We start from the raw sequence: 23,004 nt of genomic DNA, 5'->3' as shown, positions 1-23,004 counted from the left end.
TGACAGATGGATCGATGCAGCGCCTGCAGTGATGTGGACTTTGTATCGGTCTGTTGTAGTGAAGAGGAAGCTAAGTCGAAAGGCAAAGCTCTCAATTTACCAGTCGAACTACAGTGAAGAAACTAAATATTTGAACATCCTACTATATTGCAAGTTCTCCCACTTAGAAATCATGGAGGGGTCTGAAATTTTCATCGTAGGTGCATGTCCACTATCAGAGAGATAATCTAAAAAGACAAAAAATCCAGGTCAAGAGACTGGCTTGGCCACGCCAGAACCTTGATATACTTCTTACGGAGCCACTCCTTGGTTTTCCTGGCTGTGTACTTTGGGTCATTGTCATGTTGAAATACCCAGCTGCGACCCATCTTCAATGCTCTGACAGAGAAAGAGGTTGTTCCCCAAAATCTCGCAATACACGGCCACATGTACATGTACAGGAAAACACCCCCAAAGTATGATGCTACAACACCCATGCTTCACAGTAGGGATGGTGTTCTTGGGATGGAACTCATCATTCGTCTTCCTCCAAACACGGTTAGTGGAATTATGACCAAAAAGTTCCATTTTGGTCTCATATGACCACAAACCTTTCTCCCATGACTCCTCTGTATCATCCAAATGGTCATTGGCAAACTTAAGACGGGCATTGACATGTGCTGGTTTAAGCAGAGGAACCTTCCGTGCCATGCATGATTTCAAACCATGACGTCTTAGTGTATTACCAACAGTCACCTTGGAAACGATGGTTCCAGCTCTTTTCAGGTCATTAACCAAGTCCTGTCGTGTAGTCCTGGGCTGATTCCTCACCTTTCCAAGGATCATTGAGACCCCACAAAGTGATATTTTGCACGGGGCTCCACTCCGATTGGGATTAACTATCATGTTTAGCTTCTTCCATTTTCTAATGATTGCACCAACTTTGGATCTTTTTTCACCAAGCTGCTTGGCAATTTCTCCGTAGCCCTTTCCAGCCATGTGGAGTTGTACAATTTTGTCTCTGGTGTCTTTGGAGAGCTCTTTGGTCTTGGCCATGTGACAAGTTTGAGTCTTATTGATTGTGTGGGGTGGACAGGTGTCTTTATGCAGCTAACGACCTCACACAGGTGTATCTGATTCAGGATAATACCTGGAGTGGAGGTGGACTTTTAAAGATTACAGATGAAAGTGGACTTTCGTGAAAATTAATGAAAATACAAATGCGAGCACTGAAGGTGTGACCTGCTAGGGCGGTCTGGACCCCGCCGGGAAAATTTTTGAAAAAAAAAATGGATGGCTGTGGTGCATTCTGGCGATATTTGTGGACAAAATTCAGACAAAAATTCAAAGTAAAATTTCTAAGTCCTGACCAAAAAAACAATTGGGCAGAAGTTCCCCAAGGGCCATGACCAGATTTTTTCCCCCATCCCCCTTTCACTGGATAGTACAAAATCACATTTCTCATTAAAATATGCTTAAAATATGCCATCTTATCTCAAGACAAATTAAGTGAACTATTCAGTAAAAAGACATCTAAAATCATCCTTTTCCCCACATTATATGATCGTATATAGAATATACACGAAAATATATCCTAGAATTTCTACACTGTACAGCAAAACATGTTAAAGAAGTTGATCTGTAGTCATTACTATTAACGTTTTGGTCTCAAACTTATGTTGCATTGTACTGATACACTCCACCACATTGCTCACTATCTTAGATATAGATCTAGTAATACTAAAAGCGTAATGAGTTGCCTTTAACATTTTGAGATACATAGTAACTCATTTGAAAAATAAACGGATGTGGTCAGACAAAGTTAGCCCGCAGATAAAGTTCTGGCTGTGATTCGGGATGGCCTTAAAATAACTTACTGGATTAATATTACATAACTGTAAATTAAAAATAAAATAAAGAAATACATAACTAAAATAGAAAACTAAAAGTTCAAACTCAAATTATAACTTCCAATTTCAACTGATATTAGTAGAACATGATATAAAACGGTATTTAAAAATTTTCATCAAAAATTCTTGATCTGATAAACTATCTGAATAAAAGTTAAATGCACGCCGTCACACTGCCTCTCGATCGACGCAATGAGCACTCACTCTCTAACTGAATTTCCTTTGACATTGCTCATGATGCTGATGACTTTTGACGTAAATCCCCTCGCATTACGTTTAGTAACTCTGAACATGCGCTTTCAGCCCAACACGTACATGCTCAGTACGGTTAACTTGCATTTCCTGTTTCCGGGTGACACCGGTTGTTTTGGAACAGTCTTGTTTAGTTAACAACGTTTATGAAATAAACACAGAAATTAATGTCAAGACTACACAAAATAAGAGACGTCTAGAGAGAATGCGAAGGGAGGGGCATTACTGTTACTCGTGTTAGTGCCTCAACATGGTTACGCTCATGAAAGCAAAACAACGAACTCAAATGCGTGTTCGTTCAATGTTGTCAACTAATATCCGGATTAATTTTAGGCAATGTTTCCTTAATTTTCCGGAGCAATTTTCATGAAAATTTGAAAATCCGGAGAAGTTCCATCACTGAAAGATGGACTAACAAGTCTGTGAGGGTCAGAATTCAAGCTGATAGGTTTTCAAATACTTAATTGAAGCTGTATTACACAAATAAATCATTAAAAAAAAAAATCATACACTGTGATTTCTGGATTTTTCTTTTTCGGTTATCACTCTCACAGTGGACATGCACCTAGGATGAAAATTTCCGACCCCTCCATGATTTCTAAGTGGGAGAACTTGCAATATAGCAGGGTGTTCAAATACTGATTTTCTTCACTGTAGAGGCGTAAAGACATACAGTGTAATGCAGTTTTCATTTACATTACATTTTTTGTTTGAAACTACACACCAAGGTGTATCGATGGTTTACAAGCACAACCTACACATGCACTTTAATCTTAGCATATTTTTTAAATTCAAGAAGATGAAAACTTAATGCTCAGAATGTATACCTGTAATAGGGTAGTCAACGTATCGCCTGGTCTTTCCATCATAGTATTCTGTTCCTTTGACAACCACCAGATGAGCAGGGAAGTTTACTCCCCAAGCCAGAGTGCTTGTGGCAATCAAAACCTGACAATACAGACAACTCAGATTAGTTACTTAGTTACATTACTGAATCACATTTATCAAAAAAAATAAATATACTCCCTTCATTAAGCAGTGAAGTGAGAATTCTTTTTTTTTTTGTTAACTGAAACTTGGGTTTGACTTGAATAGATAAATATGAAATGATCAATATTTTAAATTTTATTTCTAGATATTTACATCTGGATTGGATACACAAAAAAGAAGGCACGTTTGGTTTGAATCTACCTTTTTTTTTCCTGTGAGGCAAAGTATTGGAGAATGTGACTGACAATTCTGTTTGGGCGTCAGGGTATTTCCCATTACATTGGTGATTCTAAATAAATAGTACGGAATGTGTTCATGCAAATTTACTCAAAAACCTGTAAAAGGCATCTTCACAGGACAGGAGTTAAGGTCACATAATCAACTGTTCACACAAGACAAGAACAAAAGTACAGAGAGTACCTGAGAAATTTCAAATTACAAGGCATGAAGAATAGGATAGCTCGGCTGGAAATAGGGTCATGTGCAACCAATTTTCACATTAAGCAAAATGGGATGAAGCACTTTGTGCTTCAAATCACAAGCAGAGCTCTATGGCAAGAGACCAAATGCACCACCTGCAGAAATATTGAATGTCTAAAATGTCATTTCTTTTACATAGGTTTTCTCAACAGTTACCACTAGACGACCAAAAATTGTGTTTTGGCTATTTTGTTTCTTTATAGGATATGAAACATAATTCATTCATTTTCTGTACTGCTAGTCCTAACTCGGGTTGAGGGCATGTTGGAGCCTATCCCAACTATCTATAGGTGACAGGCAGGGTACACCCTGAACTGGGCGCCAGCCAATCGCAGGGCTCATGGAAACAAACAACCATCTGTTGTCGTCCACCATTACATCTTCCTAAAAAGTATATTCATTACTATCGTAGCTTTCCGTCTTAATAATAGGGATCACTTGAGCTCAACTTTCCTGTCGAAGGTAGATCCCAGCCTTTCTGTAACCACTAACCACTTATTTCGATATAAATCCGGGGAGGTCATTTTACAGTGAAGAAAATAAGTATTTGAACACCCTGCTATATTGAAAGTTCTCACACTTAGAAATCATGGAGGGGTGTGAAATTTTCATCGTAGGTGCATGTCCACTGTGAGAGGGATAATCTAAAAAGAAAAATTCATAAATCACAATGTATGATTTTTTTAGTGATTTATTTGTGTGATACAGCTGCAAATACGTATTTGAACGCCTGGGAAAACCAATGTTAATTATTTGGTACAGTAGTCTTTGCAATTACAGAGTTCAAAGGTTTCCCGTAGTTGTTCACTAGGTTTGCACACACTGCAGGAGAGATTTTGCCCCCTCCTCCACACAGATCTTCTCTAGATAAGACAGGTTTCTGGCTGTCGCTGAGAAACATGGAGTTTCAGCTCCCTCGAAAGATTTTCTACTGGGTTTAGGTCTGGAGACTGGCTTGGCCACGCCAGAACCTTTATATGCTTCTTACAGAGCCACTCTTTGGTTTTCCTGGTTGTGTGCTTCAGGTCATTGTCATGTTGAAAGACCAAGCCATGACCCATCTTCAATGCTCTGACTGAGGGAAAGAGGCTGTTCCCCAAAATCTCACAATACATGGTGGTGGTCATCCTCTCCTTAATATACAGTGCAGGCGTCCTGTCCCATGTGAAGAAAAACACCCCAAAAGCATGATGTGACCACCACCATGCTTCACAGTCGGGATGGTGTTGTTGGGATGGAACTCATCATTCATCTTCCTCCAAACACGGTTCGTGGAATTATGAGCCAAAAGTTGCATTTTGGTCTCATCTGACAACAAAACATTCTACCATGACTCTTCTATATCATCCAAATGGTCATTGGCAAACTTAAGACAGGGCTTGACATGTGCTGGTTTAAGCAGGGGAACCTTCCGTGCCATGCATGATTTCAAACCACGACATCTTAGCGTATTACCTTGGAAACGGTGGTTACAGCTCTTTTCAGGTCATTGACCAAGTCCTGTCGTGTAGTCCTGGGCTGATTCCTCACCTTTCTAAAGATCAGTGAGACCCCACAAGGTGATATCTTGCATGGGGCTCCACTCCGATTGACCGTCATGTTTAGCTTCTTCCATTTTCTTATGATTGCTCCAACAGTGGACCCTTTTTCACCAAGCTGCATGGCAATTTCTCCGTAGCCCTTTCCAGCCGTGTGGAGTTGTACATTTTGTCTCTGGTGTCCTAATACATGGAGTGGAGGTGGACTTTAAAGGGGAATAACAGGTCTTTGAGGGTCAGAATTCTAGCTGATAGACAGGCGTTCAAATAATTATTTGCAGCTGTATCACATAGTTTAAAAAAAAAAAAAAATCATACATTGTGATTTCTGAATTTTACTTTTTAGATTATCTCTCTCACAGTGCCCATTCATCTATGATGAAAATGTCAGACCCCTCCATGATTTCTAAGTGGGAGAAGTTGCAATATAGCAGGGCGTTCAAATACTTATTTTCTTCATTGTACATTCTGCCAACTCCTGGAGTCATTGCGCAAAAAATGTAAATCATGTGCTCACAAGTCGATACGTTGGATATGAATGGAGTCCTGGGTTCATAAAATTTTGTACAGCTACCCAGGCCTTGTCCACCTGCTGGACACTGTACCCGTTTTGTGTCACACTCAACTCATTTAAAGACCAATTAATAAGGCTTTGTGCTGGATACCTGTGCCCCACTTCAATGGACAACTTGTTTTGTATGGTCTGGAAAATGCACTGTACTGGATTAAAAAAAAAGGCAGCAGGGTGACAGACTGCTGAGGCTTTTCCAGGCGGCTGGACCAATGGCTCTACTTCTTTTTCCACTCCCTTCTCCACCTGCGCCAGTTCGTTGGCCTGACAACAAAGCATGGCAAGCCGAGCAATCTCGCTAGCTTGTCTGGAATGTTGTGTTTGCGGTAAAAGTTGCTTGAGACTGTTGTTTTGTGCTGGTATGCGAGGAACAATAGTTCCTGGCGGGTGTAGCAGTACAGTGCCGAGGTAAAGTGCCCAAAAAAACTAAGACAGATTATGAAAGAAGCAATGATAGCTGTGTCCGTGTGCGCCGCCATAATCTAAAAGTCAAAATCAAAAATACTATTCTCATATTTTGTGGGTAGTAATGTAGACTGGTGTCTTTTCCATTGTAGTATTAACATTAAACTGCCAGTCTCCCAGTTTGATAATTGTTAATGTTCTTATGATAGTGATTCCAATGTGTATTTGGCCTCCTTTGTCCTTTAATGCTTTTCATATTTTTGGTCTCTTTTTATGTTGAAATATTGGCCTCAATTATCTAACTAAGACATTCTTTTCTAGCTATATTATACATCTAGTACTACTATTTAACAAAGTGTTTTCAAGTGAAGGTTGGTGCACGTAGCATGATTATACCTGGATCTTGCAATTGACAAACAGTTCCTCAACAGTTTTTCTGTCTCGCTCATGCAGACCAGCGTGATGCATTCCGATTCCAAATGCCAAAGTTAGCTTCAAGTTAGAATCCCGTATTGTGGCAATGATGTCCTCAATCTACAGACAGACAGACCAAAGAAAAGTAACAGAAGTCAGATTAGGTCTACATTAGTGTTTTTAATTAACCAGAAATAAGGCTGGTCTAACTCTAAGTCAACTTTGCTTTCAATGCACGCGCACAGCATGAAAAATGGCTGAAATGAAAAACAAAACAGGGTCCGAAATAACTGGTATTGCATCACCAAAAGCGATGTCAAATGAGGTCTTCAGCAATGCTGCTAGAATATGCGATTCAGATTTTTAAAGCTTACATTAAGTACCACCTTTTTCTAAGCACTGAGCAGTTCTCCAAAGAAAGATCAAATCGTTTAATTCTCATAAGTGGAAGAAAAGCCCATTGACTGATAACAGAAATGAAAATGTGCATGGCAGAGGAAAAGAACGTGGCGATCACTCACGGGTCAAAAGCAGAGCTGTCAAATGTCAGGGAACGGCAATATTTTGTCATGAAAATCACCTGAAAGCTGACTCCTTGCGACTATTACCGAGTAATACTTTCTGAAATAAATTTGATTAAATAAACACTATATTATTGTAATGAAAAAAAAATGGCACTCCACATTCAACAGTTACCCAATCTTCCTGCTTTCCGGGTACCACCACCGATGAATGCTTGGTGCATGCCATTTTAATACGCCTCCTGGCAACTGAACTTCTCTTTGCATCCGGTGTAAACGCATCATAAAGTTACAAATCCTTGCCTCAATGGCAACATGTCATAATGATAAAGGGAAGACGAGGGGGGAGAACATTAACTGACATCTGTCCTTTTCCCCATTGTTCATCTCCCTTGCTTCCCGTATATTTATCCTATCTTCACAGCACCCCGGACAATCAGAAATCACAGACTCATGAAGAATATGATGACTTCTGCTTTCCCACAAGAAAATTATCTCAATACATAACATTACTTGTTTTAAAGGTCAAAATATGCCTGCACATATGGGCTAACTAACTTTCTTTCGGCTTGTCCTGTTTTGAGCAAACCGTTTTAAAAATTAGGGTAGAAAAGCATTAGACAGTGACTTCGTTCTTTGCGGAACTTTTTAAGTTACTGCCCAAAATAGTGGTCTGAAAAATTGCTCCACAAATCTCAATAGCAGAAAAAATAAAAACAAATGGAAAGCAACAAATGTTATACAAATATTATAGAGTAAAAAAAGAGGTGAAAGAGAGAGAGCGCACACTTCGATGGTTTGGACATGTTCAGAGGCGAGAGAGTGAGTATATTGGTGGAAAGGTGCTGAGAATTAAGCTGCCAGGCAAAAGAGCGAGAGGAAGACCAAAGAGAAGGTTTATGGATGTGGTGAGGCAAAACATAAGGGTAGTTGGGGTTAGAGAGGAAGATGCAGGAGATAGGCTGAGATAGAAAAAGATGACATGATGTGGCGACCCCTAACGGGACAAGACGAAAGGAAAAGAAGAAGAAGAAGAAAAAAAGAGGTGAAAGGTTAAGGCTCTTATGTACAGTGGACTTGGAAAGTATTCACAGTGCTTAACTTTGATCAAATTTTATATTACAGCCTTTTGCCAAAATGTTTTTACACAACACCGTCATGTATGTTTTTTTGCACATTAAAAATAAAAATGAAGATCACATCTACATACAAAGCAAAGCAAATTTATTTGGAATGCATTAACAAGGAACTCAATGTGCTTTACATGATGAAAAACATTTGAATACAAACAAATACCATCTCTAGCAACTGTGCAACTCTCCCACATCTAGAAAACTTTTTTTCTTTTTTCATATGGTTTTTGATGTATTGTTTTTTCTGTCTTCTCCACAGTTTTACATTTGACTCAGCCACTTGAACTGCCGCACTACTTTGCGATTTCCCACTTCTTCCCCAGGAGTGATGACACTTTTTAAAAGCGTCTGCGTAACTAGCCCTTGAAGTCGACATTTTTTGTCTGAATTTAAGTTAAAACAAATTCATGGGCAGCCCTTTCTGATATTTGGTGCAGTCGCAACAAATATGCTACGCGAATAATCATAAATGGCAAACTCCCGTGAGCAGGTCACGAATCTCAGGTTGGTGGTGCACATTACCTTCATACATACAGTGAAGAAATTAAGTATTTGAACACCTTGCTATATTGCAAGTTCTCCCTCTTAGAAATCATGGAGGGGTCTGAAATTTTCATCGTAGGTGCATGTCAGTGCAGTTGTCCTGTCCCATGTGCAGAAAAACACCCCCAAAGCATGATGCTACCATCCCCATGCTTAACGGGAGGATGGTGTTCTTGGGATGGAATTCATCATTCGTCTTCCTTCGAATACGGTTGGTGGAATTATGACCAAAAAGTTTCATTTTGGTCTCATCTGACCACAAAGCTTTCTCCCATTACTCCTCTGTATCATCTAAATGGTCATTGGCAAACTTAAGATGGGCCTTGGCATGTACTGGTTTAAGCAGGGGAACCTTCCGTGCCATCCACAATTTCAAACCATGACGTCTTAGTGTATTACCAACAGTCACCTTGGAAACGGTGATCCCAGCTCTTTTCAGGTCATTGACCAAGTCCTGGGCTGATTCCACCTTTCTAAGGATCATTGAGACCCCACGAAGTGATAACTTGCATGGGGCTCTACTTCGATTGAGATTGACCGTCACGTTTAGCTTCTTTTATTTACTAATCATGGCTCCAACAGTGGAACTTTTTTCACCAAGCTGCTTGGCAATTTCTCCGTAGCACTTTCCAGTCGTGTGGAGTTGTACAATTTTGTCTCTAGTGTCTTTGGACAGCTCTTTGGTCTTGGCCATGTTACAAGTTTGAGTCTTACTGATTGTATAGGGTGGACAGGTGTCTTTATGCAGCTAATAACCTCAAATAGGTGCATCTCATTCAGCATAATACATGGAGTGGAGGTGGACTTTTAAATATTACAGATGAAAGTGGACTTTCGTGAAAATTTTTGAAAATACAAATGCGAGCACTGAAGGTGTGACCCGCTAGGGCAGTCTGGGAGCAGGACCCCGCCGGGAAAATTTTTGAAAAAAATGGATGGCTGTGGTGCATTCTGGCGATATCTGTGGACAAAATTAAGACAAAAATTGAGGTGGACTTTTAAAGGTGGACGAACAGGTATTGAAGGTCAGAATTCTAGCTGATAAGACAGCTGTTCAAATCTTTATTTGCAGCTGTATCACACAAATCGGTTAAAAAAAAAAATAAAAAAATCATACATTGTGATTTCTGGATTTTTCTTTTTAGATTATCTCTCTCACAGTGGCCATTTACCTACGATGAAAATGTCAGACCCTCCATGATTTGTAAGTGGGAGAACTTGCAATATAGCAGGGTGTTCAAATATTTATTTTCTTCACTGTATAAATGTGTTGTATCAGACATCGACTATCATATTGAAATGTAAATTTATACCTTTTTCGCCACCCTATGTACCTGCATACGACTATACAATGTGCTTTTCTTTTTAGTTGTAATCTATACCTAAGTATAATGTGCTCCACTGATCTTTTGTAAAAATTTTGGGAAAATTTGGCGCGTTATACATGAGAAATTACTGTACATTCAAATCAGAAAAATAGCCTAAAAGAAAAAGACTTTGTTTCTCGTGTAGCGAAACTTTGAAAACACACAATACATTAAGGGTGGGCAGTATGAAAAGATGACGGGATGAATATTGGTGTCTTATAAAAACATAATGTAAGGGGGAAAAAAATTTAATTGCTTCACACCTTAGCCACACACTAATTTTAAAGAGCATGTTCCAGATTTCAGAGAGTTGTGTTTTGTAATCCTTAGCATTAAGACTGCAGCCATGCCACTCTCTCTCTGTGGAGCACTCTATGTAGAAGAGATAATGGGACCATCACCACATGGTAGCCAAATCAATGATCCACATGAAACATTGTCCCACGTGGGGATGGGAGGCACTACTTTTGCAATTGGACTGAGTCAAACTGTACATATGTTTCCCAAAAATACGTCAGTCCCTTTCTCTGCCTGCATTGCGCAAGTAAACAAAAGCGTCCAATTCTGAAACTAATGGACTTTGTAAACGGCATTGTAAGTGACAAATATAAATATTGTTGGACGCATTTTTCAGTCCTGATGGCCCGTTTAATCTGTTATCCTTTATATTTGGGTCCGTTTTTTTTCGAGGTTTCACTGGATACATGTGCTATATATGGTTTCACTGTTATAATTTGCCTCTTTGCCAACATCATTGGGACATCGACAAGGTCTGGCATTGGGCCACTTCTCAAATCTTTGCACACATAGTCTGCTGTTAACTAAACATACATTGGCACCAGAAAGTGGCACATCCTTCACTTTTTCCACATTTTGGTGTTAATGAAAATGTCAAACTAAGGTTTTTATTTTAATGCCACACACACACACACACACACACACACACACACACCACACACACACACACACACAACACACACACACACACACACAAATCTTTGCTTAACCATACCAAGCCAACTATAAACTTCCTTTCGGCTTGTCCCTTTAGGGCTCGCAACAGTGTCTTTTTTCCATGTAATCTAGTCATTAATCAGTAATCATATAAGTTATCTCCTGCATTTTACTCTTGAACACCAACTGCCCTCAAGTCTTCCCTCATAACATCCATCATACTTCTCTTTGGTCTTCCTCTCTCTCGCTTGCCTGGCAGCTCCACCCTCAGCACCCTTTTACGAATCCACTCACTCTCTTGCCTTTGTATACGTCCAAACCATCAAAGTCTGCTTTCTCGAACACAGACAACAAAAAGGAACAAAAACATCTAACTTTAGCTGTCTCTCGAATGAGGTAATTTCTAATCCTATCCAACCTGCTCACTCCAAGAGACAATTTCAACATCTTCATTTCGGCCACCTCCAGCTATGCTTCTTGTTGTCTCTTCAGTGCCACCATCGCTAATCCGTACACCATGGCTGGCCTCACCTCTGTTTTATAAATTTTGCCCTTCATCCTGGCAGAGATTTTTCTGGCATATAACACACCGGACACCTTCCGCCATCAGTCCGATTCTTAACACACTCACCATTTCTCTGGATTTTTGACCAAGTATTTGAAGTCATCCACCGTCCCTATCGCCTCTCAGTGTAGCCTCACTCTTCCCCCTCTACCCCTCTCATTCACGCATGTGCATTCTGTTTTACTTGGGCTAATCTTCATTCCTCTCCTTTCCAGTGGATGCCTCCATCTTTTTAATTGTTCCCCCACCTGCTCCCTGTTGTCACTGCAGATCACATCGTCATCTGCCAACATCATGTTCCAAGGGCATTTCAACCTCACCTCATCTGTTAGTATCATTGACCACAGTAAACAAGAAGGGACCCCAGAGCTGATTCCTGATGCAGTACCAACGCCACCTTAAAGTTTTCTGTTACACCTAAAGCACACTGTTCTGCTGCCCTCAGATGTGTCTTGTACTATTCTCACATATGTCTGCCACACCAGACCTACGCATCCAGTTACGCAGTTTCTCTCTTGGTACTCTATCATAGGCTTTCTCTAGATCCACAAATACACAATGTAACACCTTCTTCTCTGTACATTTCCACTAGCATCCTCAGGGCAAAGAATGCATCTGTGATGCTCTTTCGAGGCATGAAACCATACTGTTGTTCACAGATACTTAGTTCTGTCCTGAGTTTAGCCTCCACTACTCTTTCCCATAACTTCATTATATGGCTCATCAACTTTATTCCTCTTTATTTCTCACAGGTCTGGAAATTGGCTTTGATCTTAAAAAAGGGAACCAGCACAGTTTTCCTCCATTTTTCAGGCATCTTCTCACCCGCACCTCTTCTGTTCAATAAGCTGGTGAAACACTCCAGAGCCACCTCTCAAAATTGCTTCTATACCTCCATAAGTATGTCATCAGGGCCAACAGCCATTCCATTTTTCATCCTCTTTTGTGCCTTTCTAACTTCTCCCTTACTCATCATTGCCACGTTCTTGTCCACACACTTGCCCCTTCTCCTCTTCCATCTCTCTCATTTTCTTCATTTTTCAACTTCTCACAGTATTCTTTCCGTCTCGGACCAGTCAACACATTTCTATTTCTATCCTTAATCACCCTTACCTGGTGTGCATACTTCCCATGTCTATCAGTCTGTCTGGCCAACCGGCAGAGATCCCTTTTGCCTTCTTTCATGTCCAACCTGGTGTCATCATAAGCCTCCTGTTTAGCCTTCGTCACCTCGAACTTTGCCGTACGTTGCATCTCAATGTATTCCTTTTGCACAAAATGTATTCCACCTACCTGCTTCTATCTCCGCTCTTGTAGGTCATACTATGTTCCTGCCTCTGGTGAAAAATGTATTCAACACTACCATTTTCATCCTTTTTGCAAAGTCCACCACAACTGTCCCTTAAACTTCCTTTCCTGGATTCCGTCCTTACCAATCACTTCTTCATCGCCCTTGTTTCCTTCACCAACTTGTCCATTACAATCTGCACCAATCACAACTCTCTCTCTGTGTCTGGGAAGTTCAGTACTATTTTATCTAGTTCCTTCCAGAATAACCAAACCTCAATTTCTCTTCCCCATCGACATCATGGTAAACTAATTTAAACCCTGCTCCTAAACCTATGGCCTTTCCACCTGCTTTATTGTATGCACAATATATCATCATTTCTCCTAATCATCACGTAAACCAACTCCTAGGCTTTTCATGTCATAGTCCCAAAATTCAAATTCCCACCACACAATTGTAAGCTCTGTGCATTCCCCTTTTTCTTACGACGACGAATCTGGTTTCCGCCTCTTCTTTGTCTTCGACCCACGGTAGCTGAATTCCCACCGATGCCCTGCAGGTTAGCGCTGCCGGGGGCGGGCATTGTTAACCCGGGCCAAGACCAATCCGGTATGGGATTCTTTTGATGAACGCTGATATTTGTCTGGCACAGTTTTTACACCGTATGCCCTTCCTGACACAACCCTCTGCATTTATCTGGGCTTGGGACTGGCCTACAGATTGCACTGGCTTCTGGCCCCATAGGGCTGCATTTGATTTACCCCCTCCCCTTTTTTTGTGATCCAAAATTCTACAAAAGAAAAGCCAAGTCATTAGTATGATTTGTTTAATCCCAAGATAAAGTAAAGTTATTTTGTTACTCATAGAGTAAGATGTCTTGGAAGATAAGACCATAAAAGAAACAATTATAGAAACACCACATAAGGAAATTACACATAAAATGGATATGTAACATGAGAAGGTGCGTGTAAGCCGCACAGACGCGTGCACACACACACAGCGCACACTATCACCCTAATACAAGTTTTCACCCATCCCAGGTTGGCATTGTGCATTGTAAAGGCTTGTGGTAAAATAAGAGTTCCTGATTGTCAGTGGCCCATCTCTGTCAGAGCAATCTTAATGGACCTCTTCTGCTGTTAGCTGTTTGGGTGGGTGTGGTGTTATAAACAATTGTTTATAACCTGGACAAGGTTGTTCTCCTGATTTGTAAGTCCTCCCTTAGTGGATGTTTTTCTTTGTGTTTGCAGACCCATCCAGTTTGTCATCATGTTGCATATCTGATATTTACAGGTGCTGTCCATCTCCACTGCCTTTCTGCCCAAAAAATATTTATTGGGATATGGTACTCTGCTTCCTCACCCATCCTCATACGAAACATGCTTCATTTGGACTTTTCTAAAACATCCACCCATTAAATTTTTAAAAATCATTGCCGTTTATCCGATTTATAGTGAAGTGAGTGGTATCTAGGAGTAAAGACGAGAGGTACACAGAACCCTGCAAGTCCCACTTTGCTGTAGATTATTGTGAAGGATGCCTGCTTTACGATACTTACAAAATGAGGTCGGTTCATCAGGTAGTTTAAGCTGCAACCCAAAATGTGAGAGTCCACATTCATGGAGGTTAATGTCTCATGGAGTAGGTGGAGTTAGATAGCATTGAAGACACTAGAAAAATGTAAAGAATGAATTTGCATCTCAGATATTAGGTTTATTGGTCACTACAATTTCAACTGTTCTTGATAAGAGCCTGGAATGATTGTCATTCTGTTCCAGACTATGTAAATGCTGTATTTCCCTCAACCAGGGAAATTGTGAGTTATCATTACAGTATGATTATCCCTTTGTACCATTTGCTGCGCACTGTTGCTTTTCTTATTCAGGATGGTTTTTAATTCAATGGTATTGCATGCATTTTTTTTTTGGCAAAGCACTGAAATGACTTGACAGGGACCACCATGTTTACCATGCACTGGTATTATCCCCATGCGAGCCCAGTCGCACACTCCAATCTAGGGTCTCAAATCAGTTTCTGAGGGCGTCTTCTGCTTCAGTGGATCCTCTTGTGAACTGCAGAATTGTCACAGGCTGCCTCCACATGAGTGGGGTGGACATGGGTTGCAGGAAAACTGGATTGTAATCAGATTTGATAATGGTATAAAAAAATGGAGCATGAGTATGACTGCTGAGCATTAGCATACAGAGGATCACTAGTTAGATTCTTCCTTGTGGGACATTGTACAAAAGGTAGGGAGCAGCAAAGGTGGAATCCAGAATCACAACAAAAATCCCAGAGATGGCAACAAATTCTTCAGGATGCAGGCCACTGTGTTAGCTTTAGTAATGTAAATCCAGACAGTGATACGTCAATTGAGAGCTTTGTGATATGACCTAATAAAAGATTAAATAGTTCTTAGTCAATTTTTTTTGCACCATTCATCAGACGTAGAGAATCAGACCTCCACCTATTTTCAGCACTTAAAGGTCTTGTTTTGTCTTGCCTTTATTTGCGTTGAACAAAATTTATTTGGGACATTAATTAGGCAGAATTGAAGTTCCAGGTTAGTCTGATTCACATTTTAGTGATAAATTCTCAAAAGGGCACCAAGTCCTTTTTTTTTTTTTTTTTTTTAATGTATAACACTTGGGAAAAGTGAATGACAAACCTTTTATCAGTGTCAGAATCTTAAACGTTGCTACATTCCTGATATACGAGTCCTTCAAGTACAGCGATTGCACTCATAAATTCAGGACCAAGAACAACAGGCAATGAAATATTCTTCTTTTCACCTTGTCCCGTTAGGGGTTGCCACAGCATGTCATCTTTTTCCATTTAAGCCTATCTCATGCATCCTCCACTCTGACACCCACTGTCCTCATGTCTTCCCCACAACATCAATCAACCTTTTCTTTGGTCTTCCTCACGCTCTTTCGCCTAGAAGCTCCATCCTCATCACCCTTCTACCAACATAGTCACTCTCTCACCTCTGAACATGTCCAAACCATCTAGTCTGCTCTCTCGAAACCTTGTCTCCAAAACATCCAACTTTGGCTGTCCCTCTAATGAGCTCATATGTAATCCTATGCAACCTGTTCACACCAAGCAAGAACCTCAGCATCTTCATTTCTGGTACCTCAAGTTCTGCTTCCTGTTGTTTCTTCAAGTCCACCATCTCTAATCCGTACATTATGGCCGGCATCACCACTAATTTATAAACTTTGCCCTTCATCCTAGCAGATACTCTTCTGTCACATAGAACACCAGGCACCTTCCGCCAACTGTTCCACCCCGCTTGGACCCATTTCGTCACTTCCCTACCACACTTTCCATTTCTCTGTATTGCTGACCCCAAGTATTTGAAGTCGTCCAGCTTTGCTGTCTCTTCTCCCTGGACCTTCACTCTTCCTCCTCCGCCCCTCTCATTCATGCACATATATTCTGTTTTACTTGGGCTAATCTTCATTCCTCTCCTTTCCAGTGTGTACTTCCATCTTCCAAACCGTTCATCCGCCTGTCCACTGCTTTCACTGCAGATCACAATATCATCTGCAAACATCATGGTCCAAGGGGATTTCCAGTCGAACCTCATCTGTCAGCCTATCCATTACTACCGCAAACAGGAAGGGGCTCAGCGTGGAACCCTGATGTAGTCCCACCTCTACCTTAAATTCTTCTGACACACCAATGGCACATCTCACCGCTGTTCTGCTGCCCTCATACATGTCCTGTACTATTCTAACATATTTCTCCACCACACCTGACTTGCGCATGCAGTACCACAGTTACTCTCTTGGTACTCTGTCATAGGCTTTCTCTAGGTCTACAAAGATACAATGTAGCTCCTCCTTGACCTCTGTACTTTTCCACGAGCACCCTCAAGGCAAATCGACCATCTGTGGTACTCTTTCTCAGCATGAAACCATACTGTTGCTCACAGATAGATACTTAAGTCCTAAGTCCAGCCTCCACTACTCTTTCCCATAACCTCATTGTGTGGCTCATGTTTATTCCTCTGTACTTTCCACAGCTCTGAGCATCACCTTTGTTCTTAAAAATGGGGACGAGCATTTTTCCTCCATTCTTCTGGCATCTTCTCTCCCGTTAGTATTCTCTTGAATAAGTTGGTGAAAAACTCCACAGCCACCTCACCAATTTGCTTCCCTACCTCCACTGGTAGGCACTGAAATATTACCAGGAGGTTAATGTAATATACACAAACACAAAGCTACAACTGCTTCTTCTTCTTCAACTACACACTACAAAAATAAAATAACACTATTGGTAAAAGAGAGGCGGCATGGTGGCTCAGCTGGAAAGCATTGGCCTCAAAGTTCCGAGGGCCGGGGTTCAATCCAGGATCCGCCTGTGTGGAGTTTGCATGTTCTCCCTGTGCCTGCCTGTGTTTTCTCCGGGCACTCCGGTTTCCTCCCACATCCCAAAAACATGCAACACTAATTGGATGCTCTAAATTGGGTTAGTTCTACAACCACTCTCTTTTCGTTCAATGGTTTATTGATCCTGATTATAAAGAACCTCGAGTCATGTGTTCATTTTAGTGAATGCTACGTGTTGTGTATAAAATGGATTTTCAAAATTTGGACTTTTTTTTTTTCTCCTTCCCAACCAGGCAAACGTTTTTGACCCAGCCCCCTGAAAGAATCGAGAATCATTTGGAAATGGAATCAATATAAGATACCGTAATCGGATCAATAATTGTTCATATTCAAATGATGCTCAACCCTATCATAAACTAATATTTAAATATATTTGATGATGGGAAACATTTAAGTTGTGACAAACATGCAAAGAAGCAATCAAGAAGGGGGCAAACACTTTTTCACATCACTTTAACCTGTAAATAAATGAATGAACTAAACATGTACGACTTCCCTTGCAAGAAGTACGTTTTCCAATGCCATGAATAGAACATTTCCAATATCCAAATCATGTGCCTTTTGTGTTGTTGCACTTGAAGAACCCCTTTACAGTATTGCATGAGGTGTGATATCAGTGGTTAAGTAAATGATCTGCTTGTAGGTATTAGTACTTCTCTCTCGTCCTGATGCAGCCACTGTTTGGGGTTGTCTTCTGTCGCTAGGTATGCTATGAGGTCCAGGGCTGTCAGTCGGGTTTGACGACGGGATGAGACAAAGATCAGGACTGGTTTAGCTGGAGAATGACTACGTATTGCTGTGAAAAGAAAAGCAAATATGATAAAGTGGATGCCTTTTTGTATTTTAAATTAAATTCAGAGAACAAATTATGCTTTTGGAGTTTTTTATAATTCTAAAAATATAAAAAAAAAAGTTCAAATACATTGGATTGTCATTGTAGCATTCCAGTTTTTTGTTTTTTTTTACATTAAGATTATTACTATTACAGTAAAAAAAAGTTTGTGTTATGAATTAGACTGGAATTTCTGTAAAAATTACATGCGGTTGCTGAAGATGATCTGAAATGCTGTGGAATTAATGTTGAAATGTATAGTGTGAGATTTTAAATGGTTTTACTTGGGCAAGAAGTTAGGAGGGAGAAATTAAATACATTAGTGCCATAAGATAGGAGTTACCAGAATTTTTTCAATATTCAAGTTGTCGATTGGTCAATATACAGTGAATATTAATATAATATAATTAAAATTCTCATCATATACTAATTGGAGAAGGAGTTCGACTGTGTCCCTCAGGGAGTCTTGTGGAGGGTTCTTCGGGAGTATGGGGTACTGAACCCCCTGATACGGACTGTTCGGTCCCTGTACGAACGATGTCAAGAGTTTGGTCCACATTGGCGACAATAAGTCGGACTCGTTTTCGGTGAGAGTTGGACTCCGCCAAGGCTGCCCTTCGTCACCGATTTTTTTCACAGCTTTTATGGACAGAATTTCTAGGCGCAGCTGAGGCAAAGAGGGTGTCCGGTTTGATGGCCTCAGCATAGCATCTCTGCTCTTTGCAGATGGTGTTGGCTTCATCAAGCCGTGATCTCCAACGCTCACAGGAGCAGTTCACAGCAGAGTGTGAAGCAGCTGGGATGTTAAACAGCACCTCCAAATCTGACACCATGGTCCTCAGTCGGAAAAGGGTGGTGTGCACTCTCCGGGTCGGGGATGAGATTCTGCCCCAACTGAAGGAGTTCAAGTATCTTGGGGTCTTGTTCACGATTGAGGGAAGAATGGAGCAGGTGATCGACAGATGGATCGGTGCAGCGTCTGCAGTGATGCGGAATTTGTATCAGTCCGATATGGTGAAGAGGAAGCTAAGTCGAATGGCGAAGCTATCAATTTACCAGTCGATCTACGTTTTTACCCTCACCTATGGGCATATGCACTGTGGGTCATGACCGAAAGAACAAGATCCCCGATACAAGTGGCCAAAAAGATTTTCCTAATCTTTTCCTCTTCCTTCGAGATAGGGTGAGAAGCGCGGTCATCCGGGAGGGGCTCAGTGTCGAGCCACTGCTCCTCCGCATAGAGAGGAGCCAGATGAGGTGGCTGAGGCATCTAATCCGGATGCCTCACGGACTCCACCCTGGTGAGCTGTTCCGGGCATGTCCCACGGGAAAGAGACCCCGGGGATGACCCAGGACATGCTGGAGAGATTATGTCTCTCGGCTGGCCTGGGAACACCTGGGATCCCTCCAGAAGAGCTGGAACAAGTGGGAGGGGAAAGGGAAGTCTGAACTGCTGAAGCTGCTTCCCTGCGACCCCACCCAGCGAAGCGGTAGAAAATGGATGGACGGACAGACCATATACAGTGCCTTGTCAAAGTATTTGGACCCCTTGAACTTTTCAAACTTTCGCCACATTTCATCAACTCAAAGAGGGAGAAGACTGATTAGAGATGCAGCCAAGAGGCCCAAGAACGCTCTGGATGAATTGCAGAGATCTACAGCTGAGGTGGGAGAGTCTGTCAATAGGACAACAATTAGTCGTACACTGCACAAATCTGGCCTTTATGTAAGAGGACCAAGACGAAAGCCATTTCTCAAAGATATCGATAAAAAGTCTCATTTATAGTTTGCCACAAGCCACCTGGGAGACACACCAAACGTGGAAGAAGGTGCTCTGGTCAGATGAAACCAAAATCAAATTTTTTGCCCACAATGCAAAAGAAATGTTTGTCGTAAAAGCAAGATAGCTCATCACCCTGAACACACCATCCCCACTGTCAAACATGTTGGTGGCAGTTTCATAGTTTGGGCCTGCTTTTCTTCAGTAGGGACAGGAAAGATGGTTAAAATTGATGGGAGGATGCATCGAACCAAATACAGGAACATTCTGGAAGAAAACCTGTTTGAGTCTGCAAAAGACCTGAGACTGGGACGGAGATTTACAGTATCTTCCAACAGTTACACAGTTATATAATGACATTAAAGGCTCGATGGACAACCGAAGCTCCCGGAAGACTGGACGACGACAGCCAAGGTGATCAGAGAGACAGGCAGGAGAGTAGTTGGTGTGTCATCTGGTAGGAAAGGGGAGAAGGAGACTTGGTGGTGGAACCCCAAAATACAGGGAGTCATACAAGGAAAGAGATTAGCGAAGAAGAAGTGGGATACTGAGAGGACTGAGGAGAGGCGAAAGGAGTACATCGAGATGCGACGTAGGGCAAAGGTAGAGGTGGCAAAGGCTAAACAAGAGGCATATGAAGACGTACACCAGGTTGGACACGAAAGAAGGAGAAAATGATCTCTACAGGTTGGCCAGACAGAGGGATAGAGATGGGAAGGATGTGCAGCATGTAAGGGTGATTAAGGATAGAGATGGAAATGTGTTGACTGGTGCCGGTAGTGTACTAAATAGATGGAAAGAATACTTTGAGAAGTTGATGAATGAAGAAAATGACAGAGAAGGAAGAGTTGAAGAGGCAAGCGTGAAGGACCAGAAAGTGGAAATGATTACTAAGGGGGAAGTCAGAAAGGCATTACAAAGGATGAAAAATGGGAAGGCAGTTGGTCCTGATGACATACCGGTAGAGGTATGGAAGCAATTTGGAGAGATGGCTGTGGAGTTTTTGACCAACTTATTCAACAGAATACTAGCGGGCGAAAAGATGCCTGAAGAATGGAGGAAAAGTGTTCTAGTTCCCATTTTTAAGAACAAAGGGGATGTTCAGAGCTGTGGGAACTATAAGGAATAAAGTTGATGAGCCACACAATGAAGTTATGGGAAAGAGTAGTGGAGGCTAGACTCAGGACAGAAGTAAGTATCTGCGAGCAACAGTATGGTTTCATGCCTAGAAAGAGTACCACAGATGCATTATTTGCCTTGAAGATGCTCGTGGAAAAGTACAGAGAAGGTCAGAAGGAGCTACATTGCGTCTTTGTGGATCTAGAGAAAGTCTATGACAGAGTACCAAGAGAGGAACTGTGGTACTGCATGCGTAAGTCTGGTGTGGCAGAGAAGTATGTTAAAATAGTACAGGACATGTATGATGGCAGCAGAACAATGGTGAGGTGTGCCTTAGGTGTGACAGAGGAATTTAAGGTGGAGGTGGGACTGCATCAGGGATCAGCTCTGAGCCCCTTCCTGTTTGCAGTGGTAATGGATAGGCTGACAGATGAGGTTAGACTGGAATCCCCTTGGACCATGATGTTCGCAGATGATATTGTCATATGCAGTGAAAGCAGGGAGCATGCAGAGGAACAATTGGAAAGATGGAGACATGCACTGGAAAGGAGAGGAATGAAGATTAGCCGAAGTAAAACAGAATATATGTGCGTGAATGAGAAAAGTGGAGGGGGAAGAGTGAGGCTACAGGGAGAAGAGATAGCGAGGGTCGACGACTTCAAATACTTGGGGTCAACAATACAGAGCAATGGAGAGTGTGGTCAGGAAGTGAAGAAACGGGTCCAAGCAGGTTGGAACAGCTGGCGAAAGGTGTCTGGTGTGTTATGTGACAGAAGAGTGTCTGCTAGGATGAAGGGCAAAGTTTACAAAACAGTGGTGAGGCCGGCCATGATGTACGGATTAGAGACAGTGGCACTGAAGAAACAACAGGAATCTGAACTGGAGGTGGCAGAAATGAAGATGTTGAGGTTCTCGCTCGGAGTGACCAGGTTGGATAGGATTAGAAATGAGCTCATTAGAGGGACAGCCAAAGCTGGATGTTTTGGAGACAAGATTCGAGAGAGCAGACTTCGATGGTTTGGACATGTTCAGAGGCGAGAGAGTGAGTATATTGGTAGAAGGATGCTGAGGATGGAGCTCCCAGGCAAAAGAGCGAGAGGAAGACCAAAGAGAAGGTTTATGGATGTGGTGAGGGAAGACATGAGGGCAGTTGGGGTTAGAGAGGAAGATGCAGGAGATAGGCTAAGATGGCAAAAGATGACACGCTGTGGCGACCCCTAACGGGACAAGCCGAAAGGAAAAGAAGAAGAAGAAGAAGATAATGACATTAAAGGCTTTTGATCTGATTGATTGACTTTGTAATGTTTTAGGTCATGAATACATTAAAGAAATGCTAATCGAATATAAACCCAATCGGGCTCTGAGATTGACAGACTCAGGTCAAATATTGGTGCACAGATTCCAAAGCAATCATTATAAGATAGCATTTATCTATTGTGCTGCAGACAAATGGAATTATCTGCTAACATAAGTGACGTCAGCTCCAAATGTGAATGTTTTTAAATCAAGATTTGGAGACTAAGTATTTCAATTTTTAAATATTTTTTGTATTATAGACTGTTTCAATTGTACTTTTCATTTGTATTTTTTCCTTTGGTGTTAAATGTTTTTAATCATGTGAACCACATTGAGTTACCATCCATCCATTATACAAGCCGCTCATCCTCACAAGGGTCACGGGAAACCTGCAGCCCATCCCAGCTAGCTTCGAGTGAAAGGCAGACTATACCTCGAACTGGTCGGGACTGGTATTGACATCATCACTGAGTGGGAATTAATCCCACGCTGCCCGCACCAAAGTCAGGTGTGTGTGTACCACTACAACATTGAGTTAGCTTGTGTATAAAATGCGCTGAATTAATATATTTCCCTTGGTACAGTCATTAGTCTTATTTAAAAAAAAAAAAAAAATCAAATTCTCTCTGGTGATGTAAACTTATAATATTGCAATTGTAATGACAGCGTG

At 41.4% G+C, this 23,004-nt stretch overlaps 2 protein-coding genes across 18 annotated transcripts in view; one reads left to right on the top strand and one right to left on the bottom strand.

The window, feature by feature from the left end:
- Positions 1-23,004, bottom strand: part of ascc3 (activating signal cointegrator 1 complex subunit 3) — a 258,535-nt gene that overhangs the window by 65,341 nt on the left and 170,190 nt on the right. For 12 of the 17 annotated variants that reach the window (XR_009794990.1, XR_009794992.1, XR_009794991.1 and 9 more), the window contains 3 exons: positions 17,961-18,103; positions 6,522-6,659; positions 2,969-3,089 (listed from right to left, as the gene is read on the bottom strand). Coding sequence is in view for 8 of the 17 variants with exons in the window: in XM_061819564.1 (XP_061675548.1) it covers positions 2,969-3,089; positions 6,522-6,659; positions 17,961-18,103 (402 nt within the window). In the remaining 9 variants the exon portion in view is untranslated. Of the gene's footprint in view, positions 1-2,968; positions 3,090-6,521; positions 6,660-14,468; positions 14,581-14,878; positions 15,042-17,960; positions 18,104-23,004 lie in introns of those variants that run through there. The other 5 variants (XR_009794995.1, XR_009794994.1, XR_009794996.1 and 2 more) reach the window with 5 other exon arrangements.
- Positions 1-23,004, top strand: part of LOC133500627 (uncharacterized) — a 70,792-nt gene that overhangs the window by 38,775 nt on the left and 9,013 nt on the right. The window lies entirely within an intron of this gene.

The sequence above is a fragment of the Syngnathoides biaculeatus genome, chromosome 5 (genome assembly GCF_019802595.1).
Source record: "Syngnathoides biaculeatus isolate LvHL_M chromosome 5, ASM1980259v1, whole genome shotgun sequence".
Taxonomy (NCBI): Eukaryota; Metazoa; Chordata; class Actinopteri; order Syngnathiformes; family Syngnathidae; genus Syngnathoides; species Syngnathoides biaculeatus.
Note: the sequence above shows the minus strand (reverse complement) of the source record. Positions and strands in the feature narration are given on the sequence as shown.